Source organism: Melospiza melodia, chromosome 21 (assembly GCF_035770615.1).
Source record: "Melospiza melodia melodia isolate bMelMel2 chromosome 21, bMelMel2.pri, whole genome shotgun sequence".
In the NCBI taxonomy this organism is placed as follows: Eukaryota; Metazoa; Chordata; class Aves; order Passeriformes; family Passerellidae; genus Melospiza; species Melospiza melodia.
In genome coordinates, this window is record NC_086214.1 from 9,481,211 (window position 1) to 9,501,485 (window position 20,275).

Here is a 20,275-nt window from a genome sequence, read left to right on the forward strand (position 1 = left end):
AGCCTGGAGAAAAGGAGCAGGAACCTTTTGGCTCTCCACAACTGCTGGGAAGGAGGCTGGAGACAGGTTGGGGTCGGGCTCTGCTCCCAAGGGACAGGACGACGGGAAACGGCCTCAAGCTGTGCCAGGGGAGGGCAATGCTGGATATCAGGAGGAACTTCTTCCCAGAGAAGGTCATTGGAAAGGCTGCCCAGGGATGTGGCGGAGTTATCGCGCTCGGAGGTGTTCAAGAAACGACCGGACGCGGCACTCCGGTGTGGTTAAGAAGGCGGTGTCCGGTACCGAGTCGGACTCGCTGATTACGGCGGTGTTTCCCAGCCCGATCGATGCCGGCACTGCCGGGATTCACCGGCCGCTCCCGCCTCCCCCTCCCAGCCGCCCTCACACGGACCCCGCCCGCGCGGGGAGATGACGTCAGGGCTCCCCGTGTGCGGTCACGTCCGGTAGGTGAGGTCAGGCGGGGGCCGCCATTTTGAGCGGCTCCGCGGGCGGCGGCGGCCGCGGTCGGGGGAGGAGCGCGGCCCCCATGGCCGGGCAGTTCGACTCCGAGGACCGGGCGAGCTGGTACTGGGGCCGGCTGAGCCGCGGCGAGGCCGTATCGCTGCTGCAGGGCCAGCGCCACGGCACCTTCCTGGTGCGCGACTCCAGCACCATCCCCGGCGACTTCGTGCTGTCGGTGTCCGAGAGCTCCCGCGTCTCGCACTACATCGTCAACAGCCTGGGGCCGGCGGGAGCCCGGCGGTCCGGCGGCGAGGGCCCCGGGGCCCCGGGTGAGTGACCCCCAGGGCCGGCGGTGCCCGCAGCCCGGGCAGGGCAAGCGGGGCGGCTCCGCCGGGCGCCCGGGCGGTGTTCGCAGGCGGCAGCGCTTTGTGCTGGAGTTAAGCCGCGTTCGGAGCTGCGGCCGCTGCCCGAGCACAGCCGTGTCCGCACCTGCCGTCCTGTGCCACAGGAAATTCAGCGTCCTGGAGTTGGGCATCCCGCGGCTCCAGCCTCGCACCTCTTTGTTTTCCTGACCCCCTTAGCGATAATTCATAGATTTCCCGTGTTATCTCAGCCGGGAGGTGGTTCTGTGCAAGTGTCATCTCCAAAGCCTGACTTCTGACAAGGCAGTTTTGCGTTATCAGGGAGGCTGAGCTCGAGTTTGAGTGGTGGGAACTCCTCAGGATGTTTCTTGAAATCAGATGTGAAGTTCAGTTTGTTTCCCCTTGAAAGGAGAAGTTTGATATTATTTCTCATCAGCTGAACATGTAATAATGAAAACAACACACTGCTGATTGTGCCAGAGGGAGAAGCAGAATTTTTGCTGTTTAGTCCAAGTAAACCCCAGCAGTGCAGAACCCTTGGATGTGTCAGAATGTGCAGTTCAAAGGCACTGGTGTCCCTCTGCTGGAACTGCTCGAGTTTGGATATTAATCCTTGCAAAAATGATGTGGATATGTGATTAGCACCTCTGCAAGGAGCCCCTAGATAATTTTTAATAATACTAAACCTGTGTAATAAGAGATTTGGTGAACTTGTTTGGCAGAAAGTAGATAGAGACACTGTGGTGTAGGTCTGTGGGTGGAATAGGAGACTAGTGGTGGAAAGATATAACAAGACTTGTTTTATTTTTCAGTCTCTGCACAGAGTGTTTGACTAAGGAGATAATCTGAGAGAAAACAAGATTAGTGCCAGTAGGTTTGCACTGTCATACAGGGGAAGCATTTCAGATTGGAAAAATGGGGAAAGTCTAAACTGATCCTGTTTGTGCCAGGAACCTTCTGGAGCTGCACGGTGCACTCAGGTCACAGAGCTCCACAGGTAGAAGTTAAATGTGGCTGAATTCAGCTGGAAATGGAATTTGTTGCTGCTGTGGGGGTCAGAACGTGGTAGGTTCCTGTTGCTCTGTGTGTGCAGGCAGAGGTTTGTTTGGTGCTGTAATTGCTGACAAGGATGGCTGGTGTTGTGTGGAGCAGAGTCAGTCACCAGGATGCTTTGTTGTGAGTCCAACCTAATTGGATTTTAAAGACAGTGAGAAACACTGGCTCATGAGTGTCTGTCACTTCTGGGCAGTTGTTTTTTGGGGAGCAACTCATCTCTGGAAAAACAGTGGCATCACTTCAGTACAGCCATCCTGACTTTTTTCTTGTGTTACATCCTAAGCTCAGTGACATTTGTGGCATTCTGTGGGCTGGCTTTGGTTAAAATCATGAAGTACCTTGTAATTCTCTTCTGTTTTAAAAGAGTAGCTGTGTAAGCTGGTGCCACAGTAGGCTTAATATATCTGGAAAAGTATAATTATGTTTTGGTTGGTCTCCTTTTTATTTGTCCCCTGGAGGTTCTGGGGAGGGGTGATGCATCACTGCTGCACTACAGACACTCCCACGCTGATTTCAGTAATTTTAATTAAATCTTGCCTCCATGCTGATGCTGCTGCCTTCACACTCCAACCAAAGAAGGTGCTGGGGAGGTGTACATTGAATTATACTCCAAGTGTAATTAAGGTGCTCTTCCAGAAGAAAATAAGTGGGAGGTTGTTCTGCAGTGGAAGGGAGGTGAAAACAGTAGAAGATTGAAGATGATTCTGTGTTTGGGTAGGGAAGCTAATGCAGTAAAAAGAGTTAAACGTTTGCAGATTGTCCTGCTTTTTTACTGTGGCCAAGTTAGAACAGTAGGGAAAACAAAATTACTATATTTTAGTATGGTACAATTTTTTTACCAATTGATTGTTTGGCAAATGCACAGATCTCTCTGGGAAATTCGAATATTCCAGGTTGGGTTCTTGGGTTGATTTGTGTTGGGCTGCTCAGTGTCTGTGAAACTCCTGGCTGCTCTCAGGGATAGGGAAGCCTCAGCACAGAATGAATGAGATGAGGGGCTTTGGCTTACCTAAAAACCAGAATGTCACAAAAACATGATACCTTCTCTGATTTCTGAAGTAGAAAGTAAACTTGCAAACTCTTTGTTAAATTGACCTTTTGACCGATGCTGCAGTTTCTAACTTCTTGCAGGTGATTTTTCAACAAAGAAAAAAGAATTGAACAGAATTTTTTATGTCTTTCTGGAATGTTTCAAGGATGTTAAAAAATAGGATAAATCACTGAATTATGGGAAAGAAAAACAGTCTGTTTTCAGTGGGAAGGGATAATTTGTGATGAGGTATCACAGTAATGGCTGAAGAAATCCTAAACAAGTGCTCCATGCAGGCATTAGCATGGTGATAGACAGCAGAGGAAATATTAAATATATCATGTGTTTATGATGTGACACGGGGGCTTGGGGTAAAAATGTGTGATATGCACTAAAAAATGCCTGAAATACCTAAAGATAGAAATGCTCTCTGTTGGTAGTGCAGCATTATAAAGACAGAAGCCTTATAATGTTATTAAATTTGTCTGTCTGAAGTAGGCAAATATAACAGATAAAATGCAGAAATGGATGTTTGCACAGTTAGGAGTTTTAAGAGCATGGGTCTGCAATGAATTTTTCTTAATCACTTCCATTGTGACTGAACCTCCTGGAATCACAGAATCCTCACAGAGTGATACCCACACTCAGCCCTGGGTGAGGTGGCTTTAGGCATGTGTGAGCAGAGTGGTTTAACTCTCATGCTTGGGTTTTGGTTTTATTTTCATTTTTATATTGGGATAAAAATATATTGAAATACAAACTAGTTGTAACTTTATAAAGTGCTGTGTTAGACATCTGCTGTTATCCTGTGATCTGTAAATGATGAGTGCAGTGATCAGAAATGAGTGTAACTCCTCAGTGAATGTTTTCCTGGTGTGCTCAGAGCTCTTCCACTCAATGGAGTTTTATGTTTTTATAGGGTGTTCATGGGGTTTATTTGTTCTGCTCAGCATGAGTAGGAAGGTACTTGAGAACAAGGAAAAGAGGTGTCCCTGAGGGGGTGGGGGAAGCACAAGGGCTGGAATGTGATGCCTTCAGAGCCCAGTTCCCATCTGCTCCAGGAGGAAGTGGCTGACATCACTGGGGTGTCTTACTGCTGCTCTGGCTGATAAGAACAGCTTTGCTGGCCCTAAACACTCTGAATTGGGAAAGGGAGCCACCCTTATAGAATAACACTAGATGGAAAAATAAAGACCTGTATTTCTGTGAAAGAAAAGTTTCCAAAGCTTGGGAATGAAGAGAAAACTCCTTATTGACACAATTGGAGTGAAGGGAGAAATGCAAACCCCCTGAGATGTCTGAGAAGGTGAGAAGTGTCTCTGTGGTTCCACCACCTGCCCAACCAGCACAATATTGGGTGGTTTATAGCCCTGATCCCCAAGATCTGGACAATATTTAAAACACACACCAGCACTTTTCCCAGACTGACACAAGGCAGCTCAGTGTCAGAGGGCTGTGACAGGAGGGAATGTGCATCATAAAGAGAGAACTGATATGAGCCAGGTTTGAAACGTTCTTCAGTTGTGGGACTCTTTGGATTTTTAACTCTTTCCTCACCTTTTGTGGCATCCTGAGATGGCTGGAGTGATGTTAGTGGAGGTGGAGTCAGGAAGGAAGAAGATACTCAGCCCTTTGTGCTTCTCATTCAAAAAGTTCCTCTTGCTCAGCTGAGCAGTGCTGGTGTTGGAGGTTCTCCCTGAGCAGCTTCTCCAGCTGGGCCAGGCTGCAGAAAGAGAATTTCCAGAACTCAAGTGTCTCAGTTTCCACAGGACGTGACAAAGGACTCACCTTTCCATGCTTGTGCTCTTCTGGGAGCTTCAGAAGATGTGCACACTGTGCTGCTCAGGCTTGTGCCTTCCAGAGGGATCCCAGGGTCATGAGGAAAGCTGCTCTTATTCCCAAAAAGCCCCACTCACCTTGATGCTGTAACTTTTTCTTTGTTAGATTTTGTTAGAATTATTCCATTGGCCTGCAGGTGTGAGCAGTGTCACAGTTCAAACAAGAGGCTGAAGAATTCCTCTGAAATCTGTTCATCTGTGAATTTCATTGTACCAGGAGCCTGTAGGGAGTGGAATAATTTCCCCACTGCATGTGAACATCACTTGGTTCATGGTAGCTGAAGAACATCCACAAAAGATTTAAACTGATGGAAAGTTTTCCACTTGCTTGGGAAGGTGGAGTTGTGTTTTATTTCCAATCTGCATTTTACCACCTGTGACTTTGAACTATGTTGACCTTTTTATGTGTGTTTTAGCTAAATTTTAGGAGTCTTCTATTTAAGTTCTCCAGATGATTATGAGATTGCTGCCTTGATGATTAATTTAGATTAAGTTTATAGATTTCTTGTTCTAGATCTTCTGTAGCCACATTACATTTTCTAAAAGAAAAGCATCAGAAGTGCACGTGGTTTTCTGGCAGTGTGGTCTTTGGGAGGGTGACATCTCTCCTTTCTGATGCTTTTCTCTCTGTCCCTTCAAGGAGTGCCTTGACCTTTCTGATCCCAGAGTTTGGAGGGTCTGTGTCCTCTGGCTGTTGTTCAGCTGTGTAAAACACCTCTTAGGATCTGATTTTCCAGGATTCAGTACAGTGATTTCTGTCACTCCTCTGTACATAATGTTCTAGAGGACTTTTCTTTTTAAAGTCCAACTTGTATTCAGGTACACTTGGCAGGTCCCTCAGGCTGTTGTGCATTAATTCAAGAGGGTGAACATGTTCCAAAGTAGAAAAAAGACACTCCAAAATGCCTTGTTCATCCTGGTGGAGATTGAAGATTGACCAGGCTGATGAATGTTACTGATGAACTGCTCATTTCCTGTGACCTGTGAAGATTTCTCAGTGAATCCCACATTGCTGACAGAGCTCAGCCCCCTGGCTGAGTCAGCTTGTAGCAGGTTTCACTGAGGTAAATTGGTGTTTCAGGATCTCTGTTTCTGTCATGTGAAATAAGTTCCATGTCAGTGAACTTCCCTGAGACTCAGTCTTCTCCATGTGGGTTGCAAAGAGCTTTGCTGCCCTGCTCTTAAAGTCCCCATGACTTTTTCTTTTTGCTCAGATGTCAAGTTTGATTCTTAAAGCTAAAGGTAAAATAGTGCTAGATATTTGCACATGTTTCTGTCACCAGGTTGGTCTGAGACCTGCTGTGTTCCCCACCTGTACCTCTGGTGAAGTGCAGCATTCCCTGTTTCCCACTGAGCTGTTTGAAGTGGTGCAGGCCTGTCCAGCCAGAATTCCTGTCCTGTGAGCCCACAGAGCTGACAGTGCCACTGGGATGAAATTCCAGGGTTCTGGCCAAGTCTAGAGCTCTGTGTTACATCTCAGCAACAAAACTTGAGGGGGTTTTGCATCCTCTGAGCATTACACTGTGGGAGAATATGATGGATTCTTAAATCTCTTCCCATGCTGGGCTCACTTTTCTGGCTGATAATTACATTAACTTCCTTTATCTCTGGTGATGCTGGTTTGAGGGGTTTTTTTTGCAGATTTTCAAGGCTATTGCTTTTGGGTTTTGGCTCAGTGTGTTTGTATTCATTTCTTTAGAGAGCCTTTCAGAGCTGTTAAAGCATGCAAACATGCTTTTTGCAATGACTTAGTTCTGCTCCTTCGGATTTCCTTTAAGCAGCCCCACTAATGCTGCTGTTCCTTCAGGATACTTCAGAACTCATTTCTCGGGTGTTGGTCTCGTTGAATCTGCCCTTTTCTCTCTTAGAACCCCTTTCTGCTCTCCTGAAAGAACTTGTTGTAACATTAGCTTTCCATGCTGACAGTGCTACTTTGCAGGGAGTTTTGGATCAGTGACAGCTTGAAAGATTCTGCTAGCTTTGTACTCCAGAGCTAAGGCTTGGGACTGTTAGATATTCCCTGCAGAGAAAACAGACTTGCAAAGTAAGCATCTCTGTCTTGCTAAAAGAGTTACTCATTAAAGTATAAATCTTTTCATCTGCACTCCCTTCCCCCAGCCTTCCCCAGTTCTTCCCATAGCTGGTGGCATGGGGCATGGTGGAAATAGAACATCATGTGTGTGTTTTTCCCCAGCTGAGCCTGAAGGACATAGAATGGGACAAAAAAAGCACAGCACACAGATTGGAAATGGATATTCTGCACTTGTAGTGATGCTTGTAATGGCTTGGATGTGAACATCATCTGTATTCCAGTGTATTTGAGGTTTGGATTTATGGCTTAGGCTCCATCTGACAAACATGGCAAAGAAGCTACAAGACGTGAGATTAAAAGGCTGAGTCATTCCTGTTATGAAGATATAGGTTGTTGCTTTACATTGCATAGAATGGAGATAATTTTCTTTGCTGGTATCTTTTATCAAAATGAAAAATAACTTTATTTATTTGCTGCTGTGCAAAGCAGTTTTCTGTAGTGTCCATGCCTTTAACCCAAGGTGTTACAACAGGTAAATAACCATTATTGCAGTGTTGTTCTTTGGAAATAGATCTGAGCAGCAGAAGAGAGTTAAAAAAAAAATAATTTCCTTGAAATGGTACCAAAATTTGCTTCCTATATTTAGAGTATAAAACAGGGGAATTGTACAGGCTCCTGATGTATTGAGCATTTTCATCTGTTGGGTCCATATAACACTGAAAGAAACAAAGATATTTTTATCATAATTTGGGAAGTTTGGCGATGCCAGAGAATTTCTCTTTTCTTTCCTTGAAAAAATCTTTTTAAAAAAACTACTCATGGTCATGATAGTGCTGCCTTTGATTGAAAATGTTCAGAAAAGCTGAATATGATGTCAAGGTGATCAAATTCGGTGTTGAAATATTTCTGTTTAAATGTATTTGTCTTCTCAAATGTTTGATTTGTAGTTTCAATGCTCTCCTTGACATGTTGCCTTCTCTTTTCAGGGTCGAATCCCACCAGGTTTCGAATAGGTGACCAAGAGTTTGATTCTTTGCCATCTTTACTGGAATTCTACAAAATTCACTATTTGGACACTACAACCTTGATAGAACCGGTTTCGCGCTCGAGGCAGAATAGCGGGGTCATCCTCAGGCAGGAGGAGGCCGAGTATGTGCGAGCCCTCTTTGACTTTAATGGCAATGATGAGGAAGATCTCCCCTTTAAGAAAGGAGACATCCTGAGAATCCGGGATAAGCCTGAAGAGCAGTGGTGGAACGCAGAAGACAGCGAAGGGAAGAGGGGAATGATTCCCGTTCCTTACGTCGAGAAGTATAGACCTTCCTCTGCTTCAGTCCCCACTCTGATTGGAGGTAACCAGGATAGTTCCCACCCACAACCACTGGGTGGGCCGGAGCCAGGGCCCTATGCCCAGCCCAGCATCAACACTCCGCTCCCTAACCTCCAGAATGGCCCCATTTATGCCCGGGTTATCCAGAAGCGAGTCCCTAATGCCTACGACAAGACAGCCTTGGCTTTGGAGGTACATAATGGGCAAAATGTAGAAGGAAGAGATCTGTTCAAGGGATTTCCCTTTTGCTCACGTGGTAGTTTTGGAGGAATGAGAAAGGGAAAAGCTTTGTAATACTGGTTTTATGTCATCGTTAATAAGTTATGGATAAAATGAGTGACTTGAGTCACTTTTAAATTAGATTATTGTTGATTATTACTAGGTTAACGAACCAGTATTGTGTCTGTTGTCAACCATCACTAACATAAGTGTTTCCCCATCCATGTTTTCAGTTCTGAAATGTTTATTTTGGGGGGAGGGAGAGGGAGCAGCTCATAAATTGTATGTCTGAACCTGTGTTTGCTGTTGTGTGCCTCACCACAATCTGTACAAGGTGTGCTGGGTTGTTTGTTGGTTTGTGTTGTGTTGGGCATTTTTTTCTCCCCAATGTGTCAGCAGTTTTAAAGCAATCAGTGGAAACATTGCTACACTTTGAAATTACCTGGACTGAGATGATGATCACACAGAGAATTTAATTGTAACATCACCTCAAGCAGATTACTTTGGGTTTAGGTTTGAGGCAGGAGCATTTCACAGTTCACACCACAGTTTGTTAGTCTGGTATAAAGCAGTGATTGATAAGAGATGCAATAGCACTTGTTCACACCACAGTTTGTTAGGTCTGGTACAAAGCAGTGATTGATGGAGCAGGGTTTGTAGTAAAGCACTGAGTTTTCCCCAGGTTGATTCACTTCCTGACAGGATCAAGTAATTGCACAGGCCCTTTTTGATTTGTCTTTTTTCCTCATAAAAAAGTGACTGGAGTGCTCTATCTCTCCACATCAGATAGTTCTCTCCCAAGTTACACTTGAGGAAATTGAGACTAAGGTATTCCCTGTGGCAGACCTTTGCCTTAGGATATGTAAATTGTATCCTTTAATCTAGGCTTTCTTTGAGCCAGAGGCTCTGGAATTTCCTGATACCTAATTGACTTCCTGTTTATATAACATTTTAAGTACTTGGGAAAAAAACAGTTTCTGTGCTGAGTCAGAGCATCTCCTCTGCACTCTCAAATTCTTTGTGCAATTGTGCATAGCACAGGAGGCACTCCAGGACTTCAGGGACCTGGCAGCTGCAGGTGTGTGTCAGTGCAGGAGTGGGAGGTGCAGCACAGGCTGCAGGGGGATCACTGATGTGCAGCCTGGCAGCTGGGAAATCTCTCCCATGTAGGTAGGAGATCCACTCTGAGTTGCTGCACATTCTGTTATAGGGCTGAATATTTTTGGGTTGAGAGGCAGGTAGGGAAATCTATGTAAACTGACCAGATTTTGGGGAAATGTGAGGATTTTTACCCTTGAAACTTTCATAAAGGTTAAAATGCTGTCTTTCTCCTTTTTCTCACCCTTTCCACCCAGTTACCCCTGGAGCTTGGGAAGATTCCTGAATGCAGGCTGTTGTAATCACCAGATGTTAGAGTGGTTTTGAGCCTCTGGATACTGTTGTGGCATATTTAGCAAACCCTTTTGGTTTTCTTTTTGAATTTTGCATTCTCTTAAGCCTTAACTTCACACTTTATTCCACCAAAGAACCCCACACTGCTGCCCAGTGCAGGATTTGGGAGCATGGAGTGAAACAGGGAGGGTGAGGAAATGCTGCTAATCCAGGCCATAAGCAACTTAGAGTGAAAGGAAATGCTTTCCACGCTGGAGAGCAGCTTGTGGGTGCCAGGGCTGATCTTGGGTTAGTTCAATCCTCTTCACCAAACTCACATGATCTGGCAAGAGTGCAGTGCTGTAGGCAGAGCAGCTTTGTGGGTGACACCTCTCTTTTCTGAGCTACTTTACACCTCTAGAGTCTTTTAGTAACTGATGGGAAAGGCTGAGTAGCTGAAGGATTTGGGAGAGGCAGCTGAGAAGTGTCAGCTCAGCTTGGCTGTGAGACCACAGGGGATTTCTGGTGTCCAGAAATGGCCTTTGTGGGCCTCCTAAAACTACTTCAATATTTATCATCAGACACCTTGGCCCTCCTGGTTAGGGTGTTACATTCCTGTCTTGCTCTCCATTTAAGAAATGCAATAGCACTTGTGGTTCTTCATTCTGTATGTAATATTGCAAACATTTAGTTTTAAAAAGTGAGCCATTTATCACTGCTTCCAGTGGCCTTCAAAGCTTTGCAGCTTTTATCATTTCCAATCACAATGTCACTGAGTTGCTTTCAATGTCTGTACAAGGAAAAAAGCAATATTTCATTTTATCCAAGTTTTTCTTCATCCTGTCTATCAAAGTGCTGTCTCTTGTTGTCTCCTTTCTCCACATTCCCTTTCACTTCATGGTGTTCCTTCTCTGTTTATTTAGAGATCTCTTTCTTAGATAACTTAGTAGAGAGCATTATGTAAATCTGATCAGGCCATTTTTGCCCAGACCTCTTTATAAATACAGCAAGTGGGATTCTTTCCAAATGAAAACTCTTATCCTTAAATCTGGCAATATTCATGGCAGGGGGTGGATCCCACTGCTTCTCTGAGAAAAATAGATTCTTAACATCAAACAGTTTTTGCCCAAACTGCAAATAGAATATCTGTGCTGTTCTGTTATTTTAAGCCTGACATGCTTTTGAAGAGTTCAGGGAAGGAGGATCAGAGCAGATGATGTTCTAATAAAGTCTGTGCTCTATTATGGAGAAAAAATTCAGCAGGAGAAGTTAACATTTATTTTGCATGTAACTGGACCTATGCAAGGAGATTTCAGTGTATTTTAAGAGAAAATAGAGGAGGAAAAGGGAAGATCTGTGTGGTGAATGACTCTGAGATCGATCGATTTATTTTTTTTCTTTGTAACAGTAGCAGAACTCTGCCACCCTGACCTCACCAAAGAGGAGTACTTGGAATAAAACCACAGCATACAGAAGTCTTCACTTGAACCTTCAGTTTTGCTTTGAAGCATATGGGGTATATTTAGTTTTAAAGCTTCTGATGAAGACTGAGACAAAGCTGGCTTTCTAGCAGGGTACAGTGTTGTTCCTGAGGTGCTGTGCTTGGTGGGATGATGCACTATGGACTGATGTGGCCATAAATCAATGCTGAAAGTGAGGAGAATTCAGAGACAGCGTCCACTCCTTGCCTAAAGGTTTTAAAACTTCAGCACTTGTAATCATAAGTAATTTTTGGAAGGTTTCTCTGTATTGTCTTCAGGAGAGTGGTTGAAATGCAGCTTGCTAGGCAGAGGTTTGAAGCAGATCTAGAAAGATCTTTCAGTTAGTCAGGATCTAATGGAGCCATTTTATTAAGGCAGCATTTGTGAAATGGTTCATGCTTGCTTAAAATCAGTCCTGCTTTGGCAGATGCAAAGATATATAGATATATATGTAAGAATGAATGAGAAGGTTTATATATATATATATATAAATGAAATGGGAATAAAAACCCTATCAGTGTGTCTGCTAAATGAAATTACTGGCCAAAAAGGAACATTTGATCTCAGAAGTGTCTCCTCATTTAACAGTTACCAAAAAGCAGCTTTCAAGTGTAGCTCTGTATGGTAAAGGGAATTCATAATTGAGTGACCCTGAAACACCCCTGGAACCAAAACCCAGCTGCAGCATGCTGGGGGAGCAGGAGACCTTCCCAAGCACCCCACAGTGTAACTGTGTCACTGCTCTGTTGAACCCACCTTCTGCAGGTGAGTTTATTGTAAGGCATCCAAGATAAACCCTAATGAACATTAATTAGGTGTGATAGAGCACAGGCCCACAGTCTGCAAACCAGTGCAAGTGGTGCTTTTCCCTTCCCAGTGGGCTGGAGGTTAAACACTGCTCTGGTGAGGGCTGATCTGTAGATTACATCCAGGTCTGAAGCAGTTTGAAGTTACCTGGGACATTGTTCTGGTCATGGCTGTGATTAGGAAATCAGATTTTCCACTTCTAGTATTGTCACATTAAATCTTACCCTTGTTAAATGATAGCTGATGTATTGTTTTGGTCAGCAGAGTATTTTTGTTGGTACAACCCCCCAGTGGTTATTAGCAGTAGCAAAATTATACAAACTGCATGATTAAATTCCTAAAGAGCTGAAGCTTGCATTCAGAACTGGAGGAAGGCTTCTTTTTGCCTGTAGCTAATACATAAGAGGATTTTCTTCAAAATATGATTCATTAAAATGTCTATACTAATGACTACAAAAGGCAAAAATAAAGCTACAGCAAGAGTCCCAATGGGCCTCTCATTACCAGATAAGTAATCATGAGAGGTATGGGAAGCTTAATTAAATGTCCATGAAAGGGGTTGAATTTATGAACTGTTAAAAGCTGTTCTGGCAAAAGATTTCAAGTGATTAAAACCTGTAAAGTTAATGGAGAATGGTAACATCTGAAATTATTTTCCTTGTTCTTTGCTGGCTGCCTGGAAAGTGCAAATAATGAGGTTGTATTTTAGATGGATTTGGAACACAGTGATGAGCATCTGTGTGAATTATATATTCAGTGAATTTCTGGATGAAATGCAGCGAGGCCTTTGGCCACACCCTCAGAGTTTATTTACAGTATTAGTGAAAGAAAATAGAGTCTATCTATCCCAAAAGCATCCTCCATCTGTGATGTGGGAAGAATTCTAAAAACCGTTGTACGTTACTCGTAAATCAGATTATTGATAAAATTCTGCAGAGGGGTAGAATGGGTGGGCAGCTTTTCAGTGATGCATTCATTGACTCTGCAGTGAGTGTCTACAATGTAAATTGTGCTTCCTTGGGTTGTGTGAGTGCCACTTCATTAAGTGCCCTTGAATATGAACAGAGCTGGGGACTGATCAGACCCAGACTTGTGTCCTGGTGTGAACTACCTGCACAGCGTGGGGAGGGCCTGCTGTGCAGTGTGTCCCTGTGTCACAGTGGGGTGACAGAGGCTGCCTTTGGAATTGGTGCTGGCAGTATGAGGGTGGAGATTAGAATAGGGGATGTATTCCTGGGCAAGTGGGAGAGGCATCTGTTGTCTTTACTATTCCCATGAGTGCTGGACTTGGCAGTGCTGAGTTAATGGCTGGACTCGATGACCCTGAAGATCTTTTCCAACTTAAACAATTCTGTGATTCAGTGGGATTTATTTCTCTGAGAAATCCATGCTGGGAAAGCCTGAAATGCCATCTGGCTTTGCCTTTGGTAGTGGCTGACTGTGGATGTCCAGAGCAGGAACAGAGCAGCCTTATGGCACTTCTTACACTTGTTATAATCTGTGAAGAGTGAGAGATCGTCCACTTTCCAGCTTGAAAAGTGGGATTCCAAAGCTAAGGAGCAGTTGAGCTTGCACGTTAGTGTCCACTTGGTCCAGGTGCAAGTAGGAATAGAGGTGCCTTGTTTTATGAGGCTCTGGGTGGAGTCCCAGCAGTGTGCAGGCCTCTGTCAGCCCAGCAAGGCACATTTCTCAGGACAGCACCTGATGGCAGGTCCCAGGAGCACTTGGAAAGGTTGGTTTTGGATTGCTGACTCTTCAGTTCAGGTAGTTCTCACCTGATCGAGGCACATTTCTTTATACGCTTTGTTGGAGTGAATGGCATTGGGGGCAGGCTGGTGTCACAGACACTGCCAGGACTAAAGCTGCTTTTTTTGGGTGTGTATCTGGTGCACGTGGGTGAAGCACACCAGGGAGGGGTGGCAGCTGATCCTGCCCGTGTTTCTGGTTTGTAACATGTTTATTTCTTACCCCACAGGTCGGTGAGCTGGTAAAGGTCACAAAGATTAACATGAGTGGTCAGTGGGAAGGAGAATGTAATGGCAGACGTGGTCACTTTCCATTCACACACGTCCGTCTGCTGGATCAACAGAATCCTGACGAGGACTTCAGCTGAGTGTGGCTCAACAGTTGCTCTTACAGATGGGAACAATCTCAACTTGTTTTTATTGCAGAAGCCATCAAGACTAAGCTCGGACCGACGCTGCAAGTGGTATTGCTTGGATAAGCATTCTGATAACCTGCAAACCCCTGGGACTCAACACCACCATTCCTTAAGCAAGGGTCATGTCATTCAGGGTACGACAGTAGATAACTCTGTGTCCAGTGGCAGAACTAGGCCATGATTCTAGGTTGTAATGCCTGCTTATGTCCACGTGCACAGCAGCCTGGAGCTTCCAGCAGCAGCAGCTGGAGAAGGCAGTGCTGTAGATGTTCAGAGAACATTTGTAGCTCTCTCCAGGCCCATTGCTTATGTTGCTTCTTCCTCAGGCAATGAAGATCAACCGTACACAATTCAATACCTTGATAGAAATTTCACAAATTTATCCTGGAGCTCTCTCTGTGTTTTTTTCCATCCTGGATTCTCTGCAGTGCTCTGCATGGTCAGTTAGCTGTGCACAGCACAGACTGAGGCAAGGGCCCGTTGGGCACAGCCTTATGATTTACAGATCCTTACCATTTTCATGGTAAATGACAGATCCAATCAACCTCAGAATTCTAGAACCTTGTGGACACTAGATTGATTTCTTCAGTACTGTTGATGCTCCAAACATAGCAGCTGATTTTAATTTAAGATTTTTATTAACACACAGTATCTCCTTTTATCCACAAATGCAAGGCTTATGGGAGTGTAAACCTCCATATCAGTGCTGAAAAATACGTGCATAGCACTTTAATACGTAGCTTTAAAGCAGTGTTTGATTCACTAAATATACTAAAATATTGACACTGCTTTCCAATAAAATTAAATTGTGTAGGGTTAGTTTAATTTTTCTAGAATTCTTCAATATTGTACAATACTGTTACAGTACAAATCAGTGTCAAGCACGGTGAACTGACAAACCAAATATTAGTTTTATTTTAAAGAGTCTGGGGACTCTTCTGGTTTAATTCCCATCTGTAAAATATTTGATAGTGAACTCATGAGGATTTTATTTTTAATAAACTAATGGAAAATAATTGTGTGCTTCTGGATTGATTCTCAAAAGGCATAATAGAGTAAATATGGCTTCCTAGCTCATGATGAAAATCAGTGCATTGAGTAGGCAGTTTATGCACTGCTTGATGGTTGTTTTTTAGTCTGTTCTTCTAATTATCTGGTTTTCTCTAATATAAATCAGAATGGATTTAGTAAGTTTTGTAAACTGAAATTAAACACTGAAATAACTCTCCCTTGCCTGTACCCTGGGTTGTTTTCCAAGCACAGCACTCTGGTGACCAAACTAAATTTTGTAACTTTGACTACAGTATAATCCATGCAGAAGGGTTTTTCTAAATAGCATCAAACTGAAACTGTTGGGTTTGGTTGCTTCACACCATGTGACCCCAAGGCTCATGGGTTGCAAAGGCCTTTGCTGCAAGGCACCAACCCTACAACCATACTGGTAACACTTTACCTCAGAACTCTGTAACATGCTGGAAATTATAATATTTCTGTTCTATTTAAGTACTAGTTGTTTTACTTCAAAATTAATCCATCAGCAAGTCTGAGTAATGTTCAGGTTATGGGCACTCATTAATTCTGTGGACTAACGTTGATCACACTTGTCCATCACCAGTCTCATGAGCACTACTGAGGATTAATGTCAAAAACTGACAGCAGGGACAGTGGGGTAAGAATGGAAATGAGGAATTGCAGCTCTGTTCTACCTTGGATTGCTATTCTGGTTAGGGTGACGTGCCAGTGATTGTGAGAGCTCTTCTAGCTTAGTACAAAATTTACTTTGAGAGCAAAAAAAATTGTGAAACTAACTCTAACTCATCAAGTTCTTTAAGGCTGATTTGTTTTCCTCTGATCCTGATATTCACTATAACTGTTCAGCTGCACTCTGAATAACAGACTTAATACTGAGTTTTTCAGTAGCCCATATATTTTTATGTTTTTCTTCAGGTATTGCAAAAGGAACACAATAAACAGTGTGCCATTAGAGTGACACTGTTCTGAAGGATTTTTGCCAACTGCACTTAATGAAAGCCCATATATTTTTACCTTTCCAATCAGGAATTCAGATACCAAAAGATCATTTTTCTGGAAGTTTTATTATACAAACCTTGCCTTTTTAATACAAAAGACTTTAATTGAATTAACTAGCAAGTTCCCTGCAAACTTTGTAGATGTGGTTTTGTTAAGACTGTATAAATTGTGAATATTTGTACACTTTGAAAGAGCAAAATAAGGAAACTAGAGGAGTCTTAATAGCTGCTGTTACACTAGAATCCCAAGTTCTTGTCAAGCAGTTTTTTTAGCTGATTGATACATTACTGCAACTGTTTTCCACTCTTCAGTTCTAAGCTGAAATGTGATTTTGTTTCATAGGTGATAGAAAGGAGTATGAATTTGGACAAAATAGACATTTCAATTTGTCAGGCTCTTCAAGGCAAATAGGTAGAACCCATGTCCATGAACATGTAGAGGAAATCCTTTTGTGGCCTTTGTTTATCCTCTGCTGTTTGTTCCCTCCCTTCTCCCAATGCGTGCAGAAAAATCATTGCTCAGAATGTTGGTCACAATCTTTTGTCTCTTCCTTGGCTGTGGTTTTGGTCTCTTGTGCATAGGCAGGTGTTAGAACTAGAATAATCATTTCTAGAAATACACCATGAAAGCAGAATGCTCAATTACACTGTGTTCTTCTGGTGCATTTACACGTTATATCACACTAAAAAGTACAACTGGCTGCTATGGTTTTTTAATATATATTTCATTTTGGTAAGCCCCTGCCTTTTTACTAATATATGACCTGGTTAAATCTTGTTAATCTGTTTGAATTGTATTTGTTAATAATGCAAAGATTTCTAATCATCTTTAAGAGCAGAACACTTCCTTTTTGTTAATGGTTTTGGGGAAGGATTCTAACCAAACCTGTTTGAAGAAAAATATGAACATGTGCCATTGTATTATAACACTATCCACTTTCTTGACAGTTAAAGTCCTTTTTTATTTTTTGTAGCATGTAATGTATATGTTCATAGTACGTGAAGTAAATAAAAGTATAGCCAAAACTTTGACTCAGTCATTCTCAATCATTTCTTGGAGTACTTGCATGTAATAATTAAAAATAGAGGGGGTGTGGCCATTTTTAATTGGCCATGTTAGTATGAAAGTAATTAAACACAGCACTACAGAAATAAGACAAACCAAGCTAACTAAATTAACTTATCAAACAATAAAATATGGCTTTTTATGAAAGAAGGTGACTTTCTGTAATTAAATGAGTCAAGGGGTTGGGGGAAATGTGTATTCTCATTTCAAAAATAACTTGTGAGGAATGTTAAGATGAGATTTTGTAGCTCTTGCTCTCAATTCTACCTGCACAAGTGTGTCAGGGAATAGTCTGGGGATTGTTTGGATGGGAAGGTTGGGAAGATAAAAAGCTGTTCATATATTCTTAGAAATATCAGTGAACACAAAGTTACACAAATGAATACCAGCAAGAATCTCCTGCAGGAATCTACAAATGGTTCAGAAGAGCTGTTTTCATGTGTGCTGGTGTGAGAGCACTAACTCAGGGAAAGGCCAGGGTGTGCAGGTGCTGTCAAGGGCTGAAGGACAGAAAATCAGGATCAGAATCCCATGGGGAGCAATGCTTGTAACATCAATCTGCATTAAAGCTACTTTTGCCACACTATTCCTTAAAAACTGCAAGGGGACAGTGGCCCTTAGGCCCCAGGGATAAGAATCTTGGTGTGTCTCCACAGAGCAAAGATTATTCTGTCAGCTCTAGATGGAAAAAACTTGTAATTTTTCATAGGTAGAAGCCCCCAGCTTTGCTCCAGTGCTCACCCACTGCAAAGATGCCTTTTAATGAGATTAGCTGGAAGAATTTCAGAGCCAAAAGGGGGAGGCTGTGCCTGCCCTTCCCCAGGGCCCTGCCAGCCATCCCCTCCTGCTCCACCTTGCTCTGGTGTTTGCAGAGCTCCCTGAGCTGATGGAGCACAGGGCTCATGCAGAAAATGCTTTTCCTTTTCCATTCCCTCTCCTTTCAGCTGTGGGGTTTGGCTGCAGCAGTGGTTGAATGAATTAATGTGAAAGTTCAGGGGGCAAAGGGCAGGCAAGGATTGCATCAGCAAATTGTGCTGTATTTCCTTGGATTAGGCTGTTTATTCCTCATGCTTTGCCAAATCCCTGACCAATTTCCAAATATCTGAATGCCATCTGTAACGAGTGCATTCAAAAGAATTTCAAGTATTTAGACAATATGCTATTATTTAGCAAGGGGATCAAGAATGCACCTCACTTCTGGCAATTAAATCTGCTTGAAGTGTCCTGATTTATTGATATTATTGAACTCCCTGCAACCTGAGTGCCTGCTGAACATGAGGATCACAGAAAAATTCCTAAATTGATCCAAATCTAATTTATTGTGCACAGCTTCCCAAGTCTCTGCTGAAAAATAGACTTTTATGGTCAAGAGAGTGCAGAAGTGATTTGCAAGTCTTAAAAATTTACACAGAGATAGTGACTGTGCACTACTGGGACCTTTTGAGTGCCTAACTTTGTATCACATATTTACCATCAATTCAGAAGTAAAGGTTTACAATGATTCCCAATTTCAGCAAAATCAGCATTTTCTAATCTTACTTCAAATAAATAAAAAAAGCAAATTTTTTTCTGGACTTGGCACCTAATTTTCAGTGATCTTAGTCACTGATGTCTTTGTTTTTAAGAAATCCTGATTAGATTATGCTGATCTGTGAAAAAGAGGGCCTAAATATCCCTTGAAAACAGAGCATTGATTTTCTGAGCAAGTGATATAAAAATAATTCTGTCAAGCTTTTAGATTTATTTATAAGAAAACCATAAGGTAATGTTGATCTTGCAGACCCTAAAACTCATGTTCATCAACTGAAAAAAAAAAAAAGGCCACTAATAAACTACTGAAAAAAATGTGCTTTGAATGGTGTTCAAGTTGTGTGCCCTCAGTCACCCATCAGGAGCCCATTTCAGTGGGCACAATACAATCAATGGGGTACCTGACTTTGTGTCCAGGAGGTGCCAGGGCCAGCTCTGTCTCTGCTGTCGAAACTTGCAAAGGTCTCTGGGCACTTTTCCTGTCAGTGAGGTGATGGGAGAGCATCTGTAGTCTGCACTTCCAGGGAGACACTGGGAAAAGAGATAAGAATTCATTCACAGCTACCCTGAGCAAATCACAGAATTGTGGCATGGTTTGGGTTGGAAGGGACCTTAAAACTCATTCCAATTCCTCTGCCATGGGCAGGGACACCTTCCATGAGACCAGGTTGCTCCAAACCTCATCCAACCTGGCCTTCAACACTCCCAGGGATGGGGATCTTTGAAGATCAGGTTCATGCCAGCCATGCATCATCCCTTTTAGTTTTCTGAAACCATTATGATTTCAGAAATCGAGGCATTATCTCAGTTATTGAAGTGAATGCTCCTTTTGGTTTTCAGAAGTACTGTGTGAGGAACTCGTGAAACATTCCATTTTACTTTCTAGATTTTCTAGCCTCTTGAAACTGTGAAATTACCACGTGCTATGCACTGGAGGTAATTCTTAGAGCAAACACCCTGGGGAGGCTGCAGACACCTGTATGTGACCGTCTGCCTCTCGGTCACAGATCCACCCTTCCATGAGGGGCACATGGGGTGATTTGTACCCAAATACCGAGAGTGGGTAACACAAACAGCACTGTCAGCGTCTGAGGTTAGCATAAACATGGAGAGATGGAGCTGCACTGAGGGAAATGCGACCGGCGGCCGGGCCCGCTGCCCCCCGCTCGCCCATAGCCATGAACCGGTCAGGGCCCCGCCAGAGCCGGGTAGGGGATGGGGGAACCATCCCCGCCATTGCTGGGCTGCCTCATCCTTCATCCCGCGTTATTCCTCATCCCGCCTCACCCTCACACCTCTTCACCCATCCCGCCTCACCCTCACACCGCTTCACCCATCCCGCCTCACCCTCACACCGCTTCACCCATCCCGCCTCACCCTCACACCGCTTCACCCATCCCGCCTCAACCTCACACCGCTTCATCCATCCTGCCTCATCCGCACACCTTCATCCATCCCGCCTCACCCCTCACACCGACAACACCGCCTCATTCCGCTTTATCCCTCATCCTGCCTCACCCT

At 43.5% G+C, this 20,275-nt stretch overlaps 1 protein-coding gene across 2 annotated transcripts; it reads left to right on the top strand.

Moving 5' to 3' along the window:
* Positions 1-481: 481 nt before the first annotated feature.
* On the top strand, positions 482-17,190 carry CRK (CRK proto-oncogene, adaptor protein). Of its 2 annotated transcripts, none has more exons than XM_063174095.1 (3): positions 482-770; positions 7,746-8,111; positions 13,943-14,081. In XM_063174095.1, exons 1-3 carry the CDS (start codon positions 527-529, stop codon positions 13,948-13,950), a joined length of 618 nt encoding a protein of 205 aa, XP_063030165.1. In that variant the 5' UTR covers positions 482-526; the 3' UTR covers positions 13,951-14,081. The 2 variants fall into 2 exon arrangements, with proteins under 2 accessions (XP_063030165.1, XP_063030164.1); XM_063174094.1 differs by having other exon boundaries at positions 506-770; positions 7,746-8,281; positions 13,943-17,190.
* The last annotated feature ends 3,085 nt before the right edge of the window (positions 17,191-20,275 follow it).

Excerpts from the sequence above, each read along its gene's own strand:
- CRK (XM_063174094.1), top strand. The coding sequence starts at position 527 with ATGGCCGGGCAGTTCGACTCCGAGGACCGGGCGAGCTGGTACTGGGGC. Across the intron at positions 771-7,745 it reads CGAGGGCCCCGGGGCCCCGG|GGTCGAATCCCACCAGGTTT; the intron begins GTGAGTGACCCC and ends TTCTCTTTTCAG. Across the intron at positions 8,282-13,942 it reads AGACAGCCTTGGCTTTGGAG|GTCGGTGAGCTGGTAAAGGT; the intron begins GTACATAATGGG and ends CTTACCCCACAG.